The sequence below is a fragment of the Fonsecaea nubica genome (assembly GCF_001646965.1).
Source record: "Fonsecaea nubica strain CBS 269.64 chromosome Unknown Scaff20, whole genome shotgun sequence".
NCBI classification, from domain to species: Eukaryota; Fungi; Ascomycota; class Eurotiomycetes; order Chaetothyriales; family Herpotrichiellaceae; genus Fonsecaea; species Fonsecaea nubica.
The window spans coordinates 229,182-246,656 of NW_019173693.1; the positions used below are offsets into that span (position 1 = coordinate 229,182).

Below are 17,475 nucleotides of genomic sequence, written 5' to 3' on the forward strand. Positions count from 1 at the left end.
TTGTTTTTCTGCGACGCGTTTCGAGAGTTTCCTTGGAGTCAATTCCCCGATGTTTGAAGACGACGCTGGCACCTGGCCACACCCGCAGAAAAGCTGCAAGTCTTGATCTCCGCTGCAAGCTCCCGGCACTTACCGCCTAACGGCTTTGACCACTAGTCGCCTAATTTTCCCTCGTTAGCGGCCACACCCAGCCCGGATTCAGCTAGAGGCCTGGAGTTTAAAGCCCCCTCAACTTGGCCCGCGGTCCTTTCTGCAAGGCACCGGCATCCTCTCTTGCGTGCCCAGTCGCTTCCAAAAACTGACTTGTGACAATTTCAAACAAGCCACTGCACACGTTTCTACAAAGTCAGTTTCATCATAACAGCCTATCGAGTACCGGAGTGCATGACCCTATCTTCTTGTCGATTCCTGCATTCCTAACTACATACATACTTGTGTCGCAAGTCCACGAGGACAGGGGCGTGGCAAGATGGAGGCCGTCGTCAACATCTTGTTGAGCACTTTTCCAGGCTTGTCGCTTCCTGCGACGCTCTGTCTCCCCTTACCAGCATCTTCAACTACCGCAGATTTAGTGGCCGCTATAGCAGAGCTTCTCCCTCCTAATTTCCCAGAAACCACACACCTGACTCTGACCTCGACCCTAAACAAACCCGTGTATCCCACGTCTACGATCACCGTTGGAGAATTGACAAGCCCATCATCATCATGTGGCCAGCATGCCTGCAGCAGCTCTTTCCTCCCCCTCCGACTCTCTGCACCGCTCGTGGGCGGGAAAGGTGGGTTTGGCTCCCAGCTCAGAGCAGCTGGTGGCCGAATGTCATCGCGCAAGAAAAAACAAAATGCAGAGCTTGCTTCAGGGAGCGCACGCAACCTTGACGGGAGAAGGCTGCGGACCATCACAGAGGCCAAAAACCTGGCTGCGTATTTGGCCACCAAGCCGGAAATGGATCGAAAGGAAAAGGAAGAAAGACGCAAGAGATGGGAACAGGTCATCCAACTAGCTGAGCAAAGGGAGGCCGATATGCGAGCAGGTAAGGGCCCTGATGGCCGGCGGAAAGGTCTTAGTGATGAGTGGATTGAAACGAAAGAGGAGGTTGGAGAAAATGTGCGAAATGCCGTGAAGATGGCCATGTTGGCGAGCGACGAGAAGGAAGAGTCTAAGGGAGTGTCCGCACAAGAAGGAGATAGCAGTGGCAGTGGAGGCTCCGGCGCCCCTAGTGACGAAGACAGCGATGAGGAAGATCTGATGGAGCTAGACCCAGAGGATATGTCCCGGCTCAGATCAGAAGCTGAAGCCGGCGACGTCGATGCCCTCTGGGTCTTGCAGAATCGACTCAAGATCCCCTCTCATTTACTACCGAAGCCCAAACAACCAGCTCGCCGGTTTGCAGGCTTTGACGACGAAGATGAATTCTCGAGCAGTGACGAGGACGATGACGATGTTGAGACAGAGGCAACCATTGTCAAAGGAAAAGGCAAGCAGAAGGTATCCAGCACTTGATAGATGGCGCGAACAACCAGTTCCTCACAAGTCCCGTGTTTTGCATGTTCTCACTAAAGGTTGCCCGCACTCATCCTCGCCTCTTTTTGCTCCATCTGGACTGCGAAGTATTATTTGCTTCCCCATACGACACTATCACGGATTTGTCCAACCAAGTACGTACGGAGTTGCGCGGCCGAACTCAACATCTAGGTTAATGAGGTGGAGGTGAATATGCTCCTCGCCTACTCTTAACATTAGGGGTATGGGTAGATCGATTTCCATGACAGATTCCTCTCACATCTCCGAGTGCTGTCGAACCTGAAGAACAGGAGTTCTCGCTCATCGAGTGAGGCGTTTGAGGAATCACAAGCTTCACCGTCGTGTCATCGTCGGTTGGCCAACCTCACTTATCTCCCTCCCCTCCTTGATTGGATTCGACCACCACCTCCAGCAGCAGCATCATAAGAGCGGTGACTTGGAGAGAAAGGAAGGCCATCACTTCCATTCGATACCACTCGTTTTTATTGCGTTTGTTCGTATTTCGATCTATCTTTCTTCGTTGTGTCAAGGCCTATTGATTGTCGAAATATGGCGCTGCCCATCTTCGCGCTGCTCACGTTGGGCTCGCTGGCTCTGCTGGCCCTGTACAAGTTCATCCTCAACCCTCTCCTCTTTCACCCTCTGCGGCATATTCCCTCTGCGCATTGGTCGATCCCAATCTTCGGAGATGCCTGGATCACCTACCAACGGTACATGGAGAGGAACAATGCCGTGACATATGCGGCTCACTTGAAGCACGGGTCTGTCGTCCGCATGGGCGCCAACGAGCTGAGCGTCAATTGCGTGGATAACGGCATCAAGACCATCTATGCCGGCTCCTGGGAAAAGCACGCCTGGTATCCGCAGAGATTTGGCTCCTATGGGTAGGTGGAAGAAACTCCCAAAAATTGCCTTGTCACGGAATTTGAACCGTGGTTCTCGATACCCATCAAGAACGGACCAACAGGGGAAAGAAGAGGAAAAGGGGGAGGAGAACAGAAGAATGTAAGACTGACAAATGGACTGGGCCAGGGTCATGAACATGTTCTCTACAATCCACCACGGGCCACATTCGCAGAAGAAACGCACCATGGCCAACGTCTACTCCAAGTCCTTCATCGCCTCTTCGCCGCAAGTGGCCGCAAACTCGCACACGCTGTTCACAACCCGCTACCTGCCGCTCCTCCAGAGACTTTCCGAGACGGGCGAACCGGCCGACGTGCACGACATGAACAACGCCTTCGCCATGGACTTTATGTCGGCGTACCAGTTCGGCCTGGCCGCGGGGACCAACCTCACCCAGGACCTGGCGAAGCGGAGGCACATCCTCCACCACTACCACTGTCGTCGGGACTACGAGTTCTTCTCGGCCGAAGCACCGTGGCTTAAGCGCCTCACGCGCGGGCTCGGTCTGCAAGTCGTGCCGTATTTCGTGGACGAGGCCAATGTCCTGCTGGAGGATTGGAACGCCGGCATGTGCCGCAAGGCGGACGAGTTCCTCTCGCGACGAGCATCAACCGGCGGGGATGGTTCTTCACTGGCAGATTACCCCGGCGACGAACCGGTCGTGTACAAGCAGTTTAAGACTGGCATCACGAAACTCCGCGAAAAGGACCCCAACGCGGGAAAGGCGGAGGGCGAGGTCATCCTGCCGACCACCCGGCACGACGAATTACACGGCGGGGACGGCAGCAGCAACAACAACACAGATGACACCACGACCGCGGAGATCTACAGCGAAATGCTGGACCAACTGGGCGCGGGCCACGAGACGTCGGCCATCGCCCTGACGTACCTGTACTGGGAGCTGAGCAAAAACCCCGACCTGCAGAAGCAACTCCGCGACGAGGTCCTGACGCTGACACCACCGATCAAATGGCCTCTGTCTCCCGGCGCGAGGGACTTCGAGCTCCCGGACCCAAAGCAGATCGACGCCCTGCCGCTGCTCAACGCCATCCTGATGGAGACGTTGCGTCTACACACGCCCATCCCGGGCATCGAGCCACGCATCTCGCCGCACGTGCCGGGTGGGAGCACGCTGGGCGCTTACTCCCACATCCCCGGCGGGGTGCGCGTCTCGGCCATGCCCTACACGCTGCACCGCAACGAGGCCGTCTTCCCGGACCCGGAGACGTTCCTGCCGTCGCGCTGGCTGCCGTCGCACTCGTCCGACGACCAGCTCAGGGAGATGCACCGCTGGTTCTGGGCGTTTGGGTCCGGCGGCCGAATGTGCATCGGCAGTCACCTCGCCATCCAGGAGATCAAGCTGCTCGTCTCGGCCATCTACAGCAACTGGGCCACCGAAATCGTCGACGACAACGGCATCGAGGAGATCGACGCGTACACCACCAAACCCAGGAGTAACCAGTTGATCTTGCGGTTCGTGCACGTATAAACTTTCCCACAGGGTCACGCAAGGAAATGGGCAAGCAGGAGGTCTGGCAAGATATGAGAAATCAGGCGACATCACGACGGATGCTGCCGGGCATTTCCGCGGGGATGAGTTGAAATGGCACCGGGGTAGTCGTTCCAGCGTGGCTGTGCCATGGGTCCTGAATGCCGATGCTTATAATACTAAAGGCTCGCGATTGAGACGAATATTAGACCTGTCAGTATCAATGCCACCCTAGCCATGAGATCTATTTCTGTGGCCCTGACGGTACTCGTGATTTCCACCAATGTAAAAGGATACACGATATTCCCGCGTCCGAAGCGAACAAGAGGTACATACGTATACCTTTTCCGAACACAGGTCCAGTTACAATGTCTGAAACGTAGACCCCCTTTGTCTCATATACCGCAGGTCGTCAATTCCCCATAGTACCTGGCCCGTTCAGAAATCAGCGGTGGATGCCCTTTGGGCTGGTAGTTCTCTTGGGCTAAATGAACAAAACGATATCTCAGCCTTGCACAAGATATGGATAGCGTTTGTTCGTTTGCTCGGACGGTGCGCACTAGCGAGAGCCAACAAAGCCTGCATTCTCGAGAAAGCTCAAAGCATGCGAAGCAATTGATCCAAGTGCGAGGTCGGGGTGTTGGAGGGTGGGAGCCATGAGAACGGCAAAGGGGTCCTGCGTACTTGTTGTAACCATTTGCTTACATCTCAGGCCGAAGGGTCCATGGCTACTCCTGTGATGATGAGGTATCATATAAGCGCGGAAATGTTCAATGATAGAACAGTACCAAAGAAGTCCCTTGAGGCGCGACTAGAACTCGTTCCATGAAGGGTCATCCAGCTATGTCACTCTGAAATAAGAGGGCAGCACCATTGATATTTGGTACGTCCAGTTCACAGAGGCCTTCGCTTCTGAGCCGAGCTTGACCGGGTGGTGCGCGGGGTGGCCGGCTTTGGTTTCGCTGGCTTCTGTGTTTTGAGCTGTTTCCTCTTCTGAAAGCGCCGTATCTGGCGTTGGGAGTCCTTGCCTCCACGTGCGATGGATTCATCGTCAATGACATCCAACTCAGTCAGGACATTCTTGCGAAGGCCCCATTTCCCCAGTTGTCGCTTGTACTGTTGCGCAGTGGCGGCGAAGTCATGTTTCTGTTGCATTTCAGCCATGACTTGGTCAAGAGGCAGCCTCGCATAGAGTGCATAGATGGTGAATTTGTGTTTCTCCCAGATCTGGGTCGGGATGGGTCGGCTGTGGTTTGAGCGAACCATGACAACGGCACGGACAGGACTTTGCGATACCTCTTTCCGCGGTAGGCTCACCAAACGAGAGGTTCCTTTTTCAAAGCTGATGCCCCAACTTCGAAGACCAAGCATCGGGTCTGTTCGTCAGTCTTATAAGATTTGCGAGGCCAGATGACAGGCGTGATGGGAAGTCCAAGGCGCTTGGACGACGTGGCAACCCTTTTCTGGAGCTCTGACATATGAGGACTAGGCCTCGTTGGGCATCGGCTTGGGTTACTGCGGCCTGACAGTGCGAGCAATCAGGACTGCAGAATCCGTGTCAGGTACTCGAAGAGCTCTGGTTTCCAACAGGGGGACGTTTGTGGACGAGGAACAAGGTAGCTAGATTGCTGCACAGTGTTACTGGCCATATTCACTGTCAGCTGACTGAACCTGCAAAGGCGGGAAATACTTGAAATGGTTGCCCGCATGCTTAGGCGCCTGGTTTCCTAAGGGAAATAACAGTGTTGGTCAGTGGGCAGCGAGTCGGTGTCGACTCGAATTCAGGTCGATAAGGCCTCAGACTGGTCCCACGTAGTGACAACTCTCGAGGCTGCAGTCGCCAGTCACCGGACCTTGATAGCCTGCATACGATCGGATTCTCTGTCCTATCACAGTGCAGTCACGGTTCTGTGTAACATTTGGCTCGGGGTCAGTTGCCAGAAAGAAAGCTGATGACGGGACAGTAAGAGGGATGTTGTTGCCCTTCAACTGTGTGAGTGTCTGATGCATGTTTAGGAGGCTTTGAAGGAATGAGGAGATGATATAGTTGGTGGATGTTGGTTGTACTCGTATCGCACCTGAGGTGGGGGAGCCTCCAAGGCGATCTTCCTCGAAATATTAGTGGGTACGGTTGGTGCTTGCGCCGCTCATTGATCAAAGGCCCGAGCGCCTATTAGGCTAGGTACAAGTTAGGTAGCTATCCAGGCACGGCTAGGCTTCCCCGCTTCCTTGGACTACCTAGAGCTCCGAAAGACACAACTCCTATGCAGGCGGCAGGCAAGTAGGCCACGGTAATTATGGAGAAGTACTCGGTACGGCCACCATATGCTCTCACTCCGACTCTGTGGTGTCCCATGCAAAGCCTTCCTCGAATTGGTAAACGGTCCATAGTATGAGTACTGGGAAAACCAACACCGTATCCCTTCAGACCTATTGGAAGAGGGGCAGATTTCCAAACTCAGTTCTCAGGTCCAACGCAACGTCAACCAGTGGTGCCAGTCGTCTGCCAACGGAGGGAGGGGATTGAAAAGCACGAGGCGCAGTCCGAGCTTTGTCGACGTGGAATGCATCCTGCCACAAGGTATTTCTGTGACTACCTAATTACATACCTTAGGTGCCTAGTTATGTATGTAGATATGCAAAAGGAAGAACAGCCCGTCAACCAACCACGAAGGTGCCATGGCATGACCGCAAGAATGATTCTCCGCTCCGAAAGTGAAACCAACAAGGCTGGGGTCTCGTAAGGCTGAATCAGGCGACTTGTCTGGGCGGGCCCAGAGATGTGTGATAGGTGTTGCTGGGTCCGAGGAATGGGACAAGGCTCATTCCCAAGTCACAAACCGTCACCAGCCACGGCACACTATGGGTAGTTGTTATTGTTGTGTTTGTACACGTAAAACCACGCACAACAGGCGTTGCCGAGACCCACGGCAAACAAAAAGTCCAGAAAGAAAAATCTCGGGTTCATGTTATTGGCTGAAAGCACGGGCCAGGGTCCAGGACTCCGTAGAAGCGCCAAGTAGATCTTTCGGAATGGGCTTATCGTGGGCACGGAGCACGGATCCTTAGTACGAGTAGTTAGCTCGTTATGTATGTTAGATGCATCCTGATTATTAGACTGAGCCTCGGGAAATTTCCCCCGACAGGTTGGGATGCGAATCTGCCCAAATAACAATCTCACCACAATACAAGCATATTGTAAGCTGTGAGGAGCAGCATAAATGATGTGGTTAATTGTGCAGCCAAAGTAATCCTGATCCGGCTGACGAAACATGGCTTTCTCTCCAAAGACAAGTTGATCTCAGAGTGGGTGAAGTCCTCAGCCTCATCCGGACTTCGATTGGTCCACAATCCTTGGATGGCGGAATCTGCGACCTTCGATCTGGTTCTCTCCTCTTGGCTTTTTCTAAGACCTTCCCCGACCCGATCCCCCTGCGCGCCTCAGCAACTGAACAATACAATTGTTTGCCTGCGATTGACCTCATAAATCGGAGGACTTTCGCACTTAGCACCCTTCTCACTACATGTGTACCTCTTGGTAATACTATCTGGATACTCAACGTCCCATCACCGCCTCTGTCATCCCCTGGACCGGCAAACCTCCTTGTCCGGAATTCCTTCTCGCTCACTCACAAAACAAATCTTTTTCAACCCCCCAACATTCCTCGCCCTTCTTGACTTGATTGTCAACCGAATCTAGTCAGCTTCTTCCTCCCGAAACCGCTCCCGAGCAAGATGGTCAAAGAGACGAAATATTACGATATTCTCGGGGTACGGCGACTCGCTTTCCTTTTGTAAGGCTTGGAATTGTCGCCCTCTAACCACTTCTGCAGGTCGATCCTTCGGCCACAGAGGCCCAACTGAAATCTGCCTACAAGAAGGGTGCTCTAAAACATCACCCGGGTAAGACTATCATTCGAAGCTCGGTCTGAGAGAGGCAATCAGTTTCTAACTCCTGATTAGATAAGAATGCCCACAATCCAGATGCAGCTGAAAAGTTCAAGGACCTCTCCAAAGCATACGAAGTCCTGTCCGACCCTCAAAAACGAAGTCTTTACGATCAATATGGTGAAGAGGGCTTAGAACAAGGCGGAATGGGAGGTGGCGGCATGGCCGCCGAGGACCTGTTTGCGCAGTTCTTTGGCGGTGGGTCAGCCTTTGGGGGCATGTTTGGAGGAGGCATGCGCGATACAGGCCCAAAGAAAGCACGAACAATCCACCACGTCCACAAAGTGTCTCTTGAAGACATATACCGCGGGAAAGTCTCGAAACTTGCTCTTCAAAAATCAGTTATCTGCCCACAGTGCGAAGGCCGTGGAGGCAAAGAGGGGGCGGTCAAAACCTGTGCTGGTTGTAACGGCCAGGGTATGAAGACAATGATGCGTCAAATGGGTCCTATGATTCAGCGTTTCCAGACCATCTGCCCCGATTGCCAGGGCGAAGGAGAAACCATCCGGGACCGCGACCGATGCAAACGCTGCATGGGAAAGAAAACGGTTGTGGAACGCAAGGTCCTTCACGTGCATGTCGACCGTGGTGTCAAGAGCGGCCACAAAATCGAGTTCCGTGGTGAGGGCGATCAGATGCCCGGTGTTCTCGCTGGGGATGTTGTCTTTGAGATCGAACAGAAGCCTCATCCGAGATTCCAGAGAAAGGACGACGACCTATTCTATCACGCCGAAATTGACCTGTTGACTGCTTTGGCTGGTGGCCAGATCTATATTGAACATCTCGATGATCGGTGGTTAACGGTCAATATCTACCCCGGCGAGCCCATCACACCTGGTGAGTACAAACATAGAGCTGCGCCAGATCATCGCGTCGACGTTCCCACACTGACTTTGCCGATAGGAGCGATTAAGGTGATCAAGGGCCAAGGCATGCCGTCATTCAGACACCACGACTTTGGGAACCTGTACATTCAGTTCGACGTCAAATTCCCGGAAAAGACACAACTCCAGAACCTTGAGCTCCTCGAACAAGTCCTGCCTCCTCGCATGCAACAGAAACTGCCTCCCCCAGACGGCATGGTGGAAGATTTCGACCTAGAAGAAGTCGACCCCCGTCAGCAAGCGCGTGCTCATGGTGCTGCTGGTATGGACGATGAAGATGAGGATGGCCTCCCACCTGGAGCCGAGAGAGTGCAATGCGCTTCTCAATGAAGTGGCAAAGAATTGCCCACCATTTTACGGGTAGATGTGACAATGCGGCAAGGAACAGAGAGAAACAATCGCGACGTAATGACTTGACGCACGAAGAAGAGCACGACTCCGGACATCAGCAAACATGGAGGCTTTTCCTGCATTTGACCGTGTGGTCACTGGTGCATGGGCATGTGGCATATCGTACGGCGTCAAGGATGGGGAAGTTATCGGTTACGATGAAATTCCCGGCGTTCAGTTGGGAAACCAGGATACGGCGTTATAGCTCTTCATGACACCCACCTAGGGAAGTCTTTGTTGGGCTGAGCGCATGGACTGGCCTGTTAGAGGGTCCGACAAATGTCCTATGCTCTATCCGGCCCCCGCATATTTAGACAGCCTCGCTATCGTGCATGATAGAATTGGGGTTCAGTGCTGTGGCATGCGACACCTCATTCATGGGTTATGACTAGTGGACAATTACAATTTGTTATGGTGGTGTATTTCAGCGAATTGCAGTAGAGAAAGCAGGACAGGCCGTATCTGCCAGTGGTAAGGAAGGTCTTTGACGCTGGACTCGTATGTATCAAGCGAAATAGGGTATGTTGTTATTGAATTGGCTTTTAGAATTCTCCGTCCTCCGTAGGGCGAAAGTTAGCACTGAGAAGCAAGTCTCCACGAAGGCACGGTCCTTCGTAGCAAGCGGATCCCGTGATTCCCAAAGCACGAATCTCTCTCTTGCTCGTGTAAGTATGAGAGATCGGTTGGCTGAACCGAGGAAGAACGAATGGCTTGACCCTGTCCTAGCGCGACGCGAAGCCACGGCCTGCCATTGGATATGCAGCTCGGAATGGCTTAAGGCCGGCCACAATCTCGTCGACACGAAGGGCAATCAGGTGTCGGAGGTCGCGTCTCCCAGCCGCCGACTTGGTTAGACGAGGAAAGCATTGGGACAATTCTGGGAGGAGAGGAAGCGATCAAGAAGTCCCAGTGTCCTTTAGAATGGAGGTTGCTACGCACTCTGTGCATTGCCCAGGGATGAAAACAAGGAGAAAGTGAGGCTGGCTTTGCCCCTTGACTTTTTGTCATATTTAGTTTGCGGTAGCTTGAGGTTGAGCTTGAGACTGACACTGAGGCTGAGGCTGAGGCTAGCGTTGGGATTCAGGCTTGAGGCTTGAGGACGAGGTCGAGCTGACATGGTTTCGTCGTCGATGCTTGACGTGACATGCCGAATTTGGAAATCAAAGGCTTGGCACCTGCATTGGGCGCAAAAAGCGGTCAACCGATCATCAAGCACATGCATTTGTTCCCTTTGCCAGACATCCCACTCTCTCCTCCCTTCTTCCTCATGCTACCCCTCCGGCTGCACCTGCAGCCTTCGCCAAACCGTCAACCTTGTCCTCCCCACGAACAGGCTGCATCGACGATTCAACGGATGTCATGCTGGTGTCATTACCGGGGAAAGGAGACAGCATTGAACAGAAGGAAATAACAAGAGAATAGGAAGGGTGAGCTGTGAACGCTCATAAGGTCACTCTCAACACCCAGGGTCGATGGGATCATTATGGCGTAAATCGCGTCAGCAATTAGCCAAACCCACCACAACGACCAGCTCATCATGATTGGCTCCGGCACCAGACCTTGCCTCAATGACGGCAAGCCTTGTCCATAAATTGACAGGGTGGGAGACCCACGCCCCCTGGCGTGCGAGAGCGGGACCAAGCTCATCGACGAAACAGATGTCGACAGCCACAACCAGGAGACCTCGAGCACGCCATTTTGCTCCTGTAAGAAGACTCAATGGCTTTTTTTGGTCACAGATATCAGGGAATCTTTGCAGGCGAACGAGGCGAAATATGACAAGTGATTTAGTTTGCCACTAATCGGCCGGCCGCCCTGCAAGATACGAAGACATCGGGAGGCCAGGTAAGGAGAACCACCAAACCACCGATTCGGCAACGGGGGTTGACGGTCACAGTGTCAATGAGACCATCACCCAGAGCGTTGTCATCATCGCCACGATGACCATTGTCGACCATACGACTCATTGTTGTTACCAGTGCTCCTCAACGGCGATGGTGATACCAAAGTGAAGGGGTCTTGCTTCTAGGTCGGACAAGGCGTACCATTTGTACGTTCTTTTCTATTCTGTTGGTGCCATCCGTGTCTGTGACAGGTGCAGGGAACTCTGCATGGCTTGGCTGTATAACACCCCTACCGTTCTGTCAGTCGAAGAAAATGCTTCGTGTGCTTGACCAGCAGGCGCTGTCTTGTCGCAATCTTGGACAATTCTTGCTTCAACATCCCATCCCTCGCCAGCCCGTCCTAATGGTACAGTTCCACGGCCTGAGCATTGGGCGCATGAACATGAGCTGCAGGACAGGGTGTTGAAAAACGTCGCTCTCCCGAGAAAGGCGCCTTGGGTCCCATCACGCCTTCGATTGCACCATCACTTCAGACCCCGTCCATTTCATCATTGACCCAATGGGACGAATAGAAAATCTCTGCACCCCTTCTTCAGGAAGCCATCCGAGGGAGCTTTTTCTAGATCCCTTCGCAAACACCCGTCTTGCCCTCTTCCTTCTTCCAAGCCCGGGTCGAGATCTCGCTTGTTCAATCAAGCACGACGCCCACATGGTCCCTCGCTTGCTACTACCTCACAAGGTTGCTTGAGGCCGCGGGGATCCTCACGGTTACTGCAAGTTCGCCTCTACCTACATCATCATCATCTCCATATTTATACTCGACGCCATCTCCGCGTTAGCTGTCTTCTTTGTAACTTTCCTGGAGACTATTCCTTCTGTCCGTCGTTGATTGCTGCGACGACGCTGAGTTGCTCTTTTTTTGTTTGGCTTGACCACGGAAATGAGCATTTACAATTCTGACCTGCTTGTTCACAGCACATAAGCTTGCCGTTTGAAGGCGGCCGGGTCGACCGTTGCCAAAGATACAGCTCCATCGTCACCTCCGCCTTTAGGCAATTGAACGACTCATAACTACGCAAATAGCCCGAACCACGCTGCAAGCCACAAGCTCGCCCTAAACCCTAGTCTTTACCTTGCACATCCTATCCACCTACGGCATTCCACCACGCCAGAGGACTTGGCATATCCAGCCACTCAGCGGTCAGGCATCCCAGTCCCTACCGGTCTCCATATCGCGTCAGGGCAATCTGCCCACCCCAGGGTGTGTGGGTGTTCAAACTCTGCAAGTCCGCTCCGATCGCCCCTCTTCTTTATATACCCTCGTTCCAGCCCTCCACAAAGCACGGCGACCTTGGACACTTTGTCTTGTGAATTAACTAGCCGGGAGCACGTTCTTTCAGATCTCTGCCTAGACCTGTGAGGCGTGACAATGGCGTCCAAGTCTTCCAAGGTTGGCCACGGGCTGGCCAAGGTCCTCGCTATCAACCTTGACGAGCGCCAGGCTTCGAAAGATGCTGTCACCAGGGGCGAATCGACCTATTCAGTCAGTACGGCTGACACTTACATTGAGGAAGAACCGAGAAGTATCGACTGGCTTAGAGAACTCATTCCTTCGGGCCCTGAAATGGTGAGCTACGTCCGCAGTCTGTTCCCTTTCACCCACTGGATTTTGCGGTACAATGTCCAATGGTTGATTGGCGATCTGGTTGCTGGTATCACGGTCGGCGCTGTCGTTGTGCCGCAGGGCATGGCCTACGCCAAACTCGCCGAGCTTCCTGTTGAATATGGTCTTTACTCCTCCTTCATGGGGGTTCTGATCTACTGGTTCTTTGCCACGTCCAAAGACATCACCATCGGACCCGTCGCTGTCATGTCCACCATCACTGGCAATGTCGTCGACAAAGTGCTGGCAGAGCACCCCGAGGTTCCCGGCCACGTTGTTGCTTCGGCTCTAGCAATCATCGCCGGCGCAATCATCTGCTTTATTGGGTTGATCAGATGTGGTTGGATTGTGGATTTTATTCCGTTGACAGCCATTTCCGCCTTCATCACCGGGTCTGCCATCAGCATTGCGGCTGGTCAAGTGCCAAACCTGATGGGTATCAAGGTCAAAGGATTCAATACTCGCGACTCAACCTATTTGGTTATAATCAACACCCTGAAGTATCTCGGTCACTCCAAACTCGACGCCGCCATTGGTTTGACGGCGCTGTTTCTCCTCTACCTCATCCGATTCACCTTCAACCGCTGTGCGAAGAAATACCCCAACAGAGCCAAGCTGTTCTTTTTCCTCAACACGCTGCGAACTGCCTTTGTGCTCTGCCTGTACATTCTGGTGAGCTACCTCGTCAACCGACATCATCGCAAGAAGCCCAAGTTTGCTATCCTGGGCCATGTGCCCCGAGGGTTCAAACACGCTGCAGTGCCGACAATCGACACCAAAATCATCAGCTACTTTGCCGACCAACTCCCAGCATCTGTCATCGTCATGCTCATTGAGCACATTGCCATCTCCAAGTCATTTGGCCGCATCAACAATTACACCATCAATCCCTCGCAGGAATTGGTGGCCATCGGTGTCACAAATCTGCTCGGGCCTTTCTTGGGAGGATATCCCGCGACAGGGTCATTCTCTCGGACTGCCATCAAGTCGAAGGCTGGTGTGCGCACGCCTTTCGCTGGTGTCATTACTGCGGTTGTAGTTCTCCTGGCCATCTACGCTCTTCCAGCCATGTTCTTTTACATCCCGCAAGCTGGGCTGGCTGCCGTCATCATCCATGCTGTGGGAGATTTGATCACGCCTCCCAACACTGTCTACCAATTCTGGCGCGTGTCACCACTGGAAGTCATCATCTTCTTCGCAGGTGTGTTTGTGACCATCTTCTCGTCCATCGAGAACGGAATCTACACCACCATCTGTGTCTCTGCTGCTGTCCTTCTCTTCCGTGTAATCAAAGCACGCGGTCATTTCGTCGGAAAAGTCCAGATTCATTCGGTCGTTGGTGACCACCTGATCGAAGACAAATTCCATGACAAGCCTCGCATGCCCGAAGACGACCAGGCTACGCGAAATATCTTCCTTCCTTTGGACCACAACGATGGCTCAAATCCGTCCATCCACGTCGAGTCTCCTTATCCGGGGATCTTTATCTACCGATTCAGCGAGGGTTTCAACTATCCCAACGCGAATCACTACACCGACTATCTTGTCCGGTATATCTTTGAGCATACGCGCCGGACCAATCCTGACTCATGGCCACGCCCTGGTGATCGCCCATGGAACAATCCTGGCCCACGAAGGGGTAAGTCGGAGGAGGATCGATCTCACCTTCCAACGTTGAAAGCCATCATTTTGGACTTTTCGTCGGTCAACAACGTCGACGTCACCAGTGTTCAGACCCTGATCGACGTGCGCAATCAGCTCGATCGGTATGCTTCCCCAGAACCCGTCCAGTGGCACCTGGCCTGCATCAACAACCGCTGGACGAAGCGAGCACTCGCTTCAGCTGGCTTCGGCTTCCCCACAGCCCCGACGGAAGAGCAACATCGCTGGAAGCCCATCTTCAGTGTTGCAGAAATCGGTGGAGCGTCATCGGCCGCCGCGGCTGCTGAAAACGAAGCGAATCGACGACTGTCTCGTCTTCATGACGAAGAACATGGCGGTCCTCGACCACATAGCAGCGGTATCTCCAAGTCGGACGATATCACGCAAGCTCAGTACAAGGATGACTCTACTACGAGTTCCAGCCATGATGGCGATCTATCGAAGCAGATCAGCCAGAGTAAAGCCTATGCCCGAAACTCAACCAAGAAGGTTGCTGTTGTCCACAGCTTGAATAGACCTTTCTTCCACATTGACTTGACGAGTGCATTGCAGTCGGCCATTGCAAATGTGGAACATCAAGAGCAGCTGAGAGCGGCCGAGGCGGAGCATGTTGATGAGATTCCTAGCAAGATATAGGACTATGTGTGAAATCACATTATGTTGATACCCAAACTGTGCGATGCATTGCCAGTCGAAGCAACAGATTGGGAGAGAGTTGCTATCAGATACCCCGATCACCCGCAGAAGGAGTTATCAGGTCGACAGCGTTTGGGGAGATTGGATATCCAGTGTCGCGCAACATATCGCGCGTGAGCTGATGTGGTTGTTTTAGAACGAACGAGCAAAGATGGACAAGGGAAGGACAGCATGGAAACTATATAATGATTCATGTTGATGTTGTCTGTTTTGGTTCGCGTACGGCGGCGTTCAGTATCAGTCCCTTGATAACTCGGTGACGACTCGTTGTAACGAAGATTGGACATAATTATGTAGGGATAGTACAAGCATCAATACCATGACACAGACACAGACATCTACATTTTATTACTTGTGTGTTCATGCAAGTTACCTAGAATCCAAGTCCGTGCGCGTGTCGGTACTTGTCTTCGCTATTCTGTACCTCTACCTGTACGTGCGCCTGTGTCTGTGTGTGTCTGTGGGTGTATGTTTATGCTTGGCCATTACACTGTGATGTCCCTTCCCCCTGTCTTCTTCGTGGATTGACTATGTACGGGATGACAACGACACAACCCTTTCGATATCCACCTCGGTCCACATGACCATCCAGCGCGGCGTGCCGCCCAGCTTCTCCATGACGCGGCGGCTGGCCGTGTTGGATTGGGAGACGTCTGCGTGGGCCCAGGTGTAGCTGCCAGCGGGAGATACAGGAGTAGCAGTAGAAGGAGTTTTCGCAGTCGCTGCTTCATCTTGTGCTGCCACCTCCGCCGCCGCCGCAAAAGGCGAAACGACATGCTGCCTCTTCAACAGTTCGCGGCCCAGCGCCACGGCCAGGCCCCGACCGCGGTGCTCGGGCTCGGTGTGCAGACTCGACAGGCTGGCGTCCTTGCCGAGGAACCCCCATCCGATGGGGTCCGGTTGATCTCGGTAAAATACGCCCAGCGAGACGTACTGGCGCAGCGTGGCCAGGGTGCGCGGGATGGGCGTGCGGTCCAGCACGGCCTGGAGGTGCGAGGGCTGCATGGGGCCGAAGCGGTAGGTTGGGGGGAGGGGAGGAGTCGGTTCAGAGGGAGACGCAGAGGCGGAGGTCGAGGACGACGGTGGGACGGGCGCTGGTAGAGCCGACCATGTCGAAACCCTCCCCGTCTGCTCCTCCTCCTCCTCCTCCTGCTGGGCAACCCGGAATAAATACTTCCAGTACCCGTCGTCGGTCCTCGCCCGTGCCTCTGGGGGGAAATACCCCCAGAGTTTCTCGCAGACGGTCGCGAACAGCACCTTGTCTCGCGAGTACGGCGTCGTCAGGTACTTGCCCGTGCGCTGCAGCTCGAGCCACGACGGTGGCGGCGAGGTGGGCAGGCGAGGTATGAGAGTTGTGTGGATGTACTCGAAGAGAGAGTGCATGAGGGCGTGGTGGACTGTGGTGGCGGTGGGGGTGGGTGTGGATGAGTCGCTGGGAAGGGGAGAGCCATGAGGAAGAGAGTCAGGAGGGGACGGTGACGGTGATGGTGGTGATTGTAATGCCGATGTCGATGCTGGTGCTGCCGCCGAAGATGAGGACGGCAATGGATATAGTCCGTCGTCTTCGTCGGCCTCCCAGCTCGCAAAGGTCCATACCTGGCTTTGACCGGCGTTGGCCAGGTCGATGTGCGCTGCAACCCAAGGCTGCGGCCTTGTCACTGCTTCTCCTGTTTCTCCTCCTGCTGCATCTGCCCTGCCCTTCGTCTCGACACGCTCGCCTGACTTCTTCGCCCTCAACCACCGATCCACGAACTCTGCATCATCATCATCTCCATTTCCATCCCTGATCCCTTTTCCCCTCCAACTATCGCCATCACCATCACCATCACCATCAGCGGAATCACCATCGGTAGCGTCAGCAACAGCGACAAACACCCTCGCCGACTCCGAGGCCGGCTCCTCGTGGAGATGGAACTGAATCCTGCGCAGAAGCGGGATCGAATAGGGCATCAGCGCCTCCAGCCTGGCCAGCAGAGCCGGGAGCTGGTGCGGCGCGAGGCCTGTGGAGTGGATTCTCGTCCTGGTTCTCGTTCCCCTTCCTATTCCTCTTCTTCTCGTCCTGTTCGTCGGTATAACTCCCTGCTGCTGCGGCCCTTGCACGAGGGCTCCTTGGACGTCACTCATACTGGCCGTTTCAATCCCTGTTCTTTTCTATTCTTCTCTTCTTTTCTTCTTGATAAATATCGCCCAAATTAAAAAGTTTAGATTCCTACAAACGGTATGTATCCCTGAACATCAAAAAGAAAAATGAAGCCCGCACTCGCAATGTCGCGCAATATCTGAGTCATTTGAAAACGGGCCTGGGGCACCTTGGGGTTACATATGCATGGATGCATCCATGTGGACCAAATGCGGCAATGAATGGCCAACCAAGTGGCTGTATCTACACGTACAGACACAAGTAGAAGTGGAACTTGACACACTCGACACACTCGACGCCCTCGGAGAATAGACAGCCGTCAATTTCATTA

General features: G+C 53.7%; 6 protein-coding genes across 6 annotated transcripts; 4 read left to right on the plus strand and 2 right to left on the minus strand.

Moving 5' to 3' along the window:
* Window positions 1-469: 469 nt before the first annotated feature.
* Window positions 470-1,501, plus strand: AYO20_04031 (hypothetical protein; the record flags this gene model as incomplete). Its single annotated transcript, XM_022642330.1, has 1 exon — window positions 470-1,501. One exon carries the CDS (start codon window positions 470-472, stop codon window positions 1,499-1,501), a length of 1,032 nt encoding a protein of 343 aa, XP_022501711.1.
* Window positions 1,502-2,071: 570 nt separating this feature from the next.
* Window positions 2,072-3,917, plus strand: AYO20_04032 (hypothetical protein; the record flags this gene model as incomplete). Its single annotated transcript, XM_022642331.1, has 2 exons — window positions 2,072-2,406; window positions 2,555-3,917. The coding sequence occupies 2 exons, from the start codon at window positions 2,072-2,074 to the stop codon at window positions 3,915-3,917; spliced, it is 1,698 nt and encodes a 565-aa protein (XP_022501712.1).
* An 894-nt stretch (window positions 3,918-4,811) lies between these two features.
* On the minus strand, window positions 4,812-5,183 carry AYO20_04033 (hypothetical protein; the record flags this gene model as incomplete). Its single annotated transcript, XM_022642332.1, has 1 exon — window positions 4,812-5,183. One exon carries the CDS (start codon window positions 5,181-5,183, stop codon window positions 4,812-4,814), a length of 372 nt encoding a protein of 123 aa, XP_022501713.1.
* A 2,469-nt stretch (window positions 5,184-7,652) lies between these two features.
* On the plus strand, window positions 7,653-9,079 carry AYO20_04034 (chaperone DnaJ; the record flags this gene model as incomplete). The annotated part of the gene is made up of 4 exons (XM_022642333.1): window positions 7,653-7,688; window positions 7,751-7,820; window positions 7,881-8,702; window positions 8,769-9,079. The coding sequence occupies 4 exons, from the start codon at window positions 7,653-7,655 to the stop codon at window positions 9,077-9,079; spliced, it is 1,239 nt and encodes a 412-aa protein (XP_022501714.1).
* Window positions 9,080-12,412: 3,333 nt separating this feature from the next.
* Window positions 12,413-14,944, plus strand: AYO20_04035 (hypothetical protein; the record flags this gene model as incomplete). Its single annotated transcript, XM_022642334.1, has 1 exon — window positions 12,413-14,944. The coding sequence occupies one exon, from the start codon at window positions 12,413-12,415 to the stop codon at window positions 14,942-14,944; it is 2,532 nt and encodes an 843-aa protein (XP_022501715.1).
* Window positions 14,945-15,532: 588 nt separating this feature from the next.
* Window positions 15,533-17,128, minus strand: AYO20_04036 (hypothetical protein; the record flags this gene model as incomplete). Its single annotated transcript, XM_022642335.1, has 1 exon — window positions 15,533-17,128. One exon carries the CDS (start codon window positions 17,126-17,128, stop codon window positions 15,533-15,535), a length of 1,596 nt encoding a protein of 531 aa, XP_022501716.1.
* Between the last annotated feature and the right edge of the window lie 347 nt (window positions 17,129-17,475).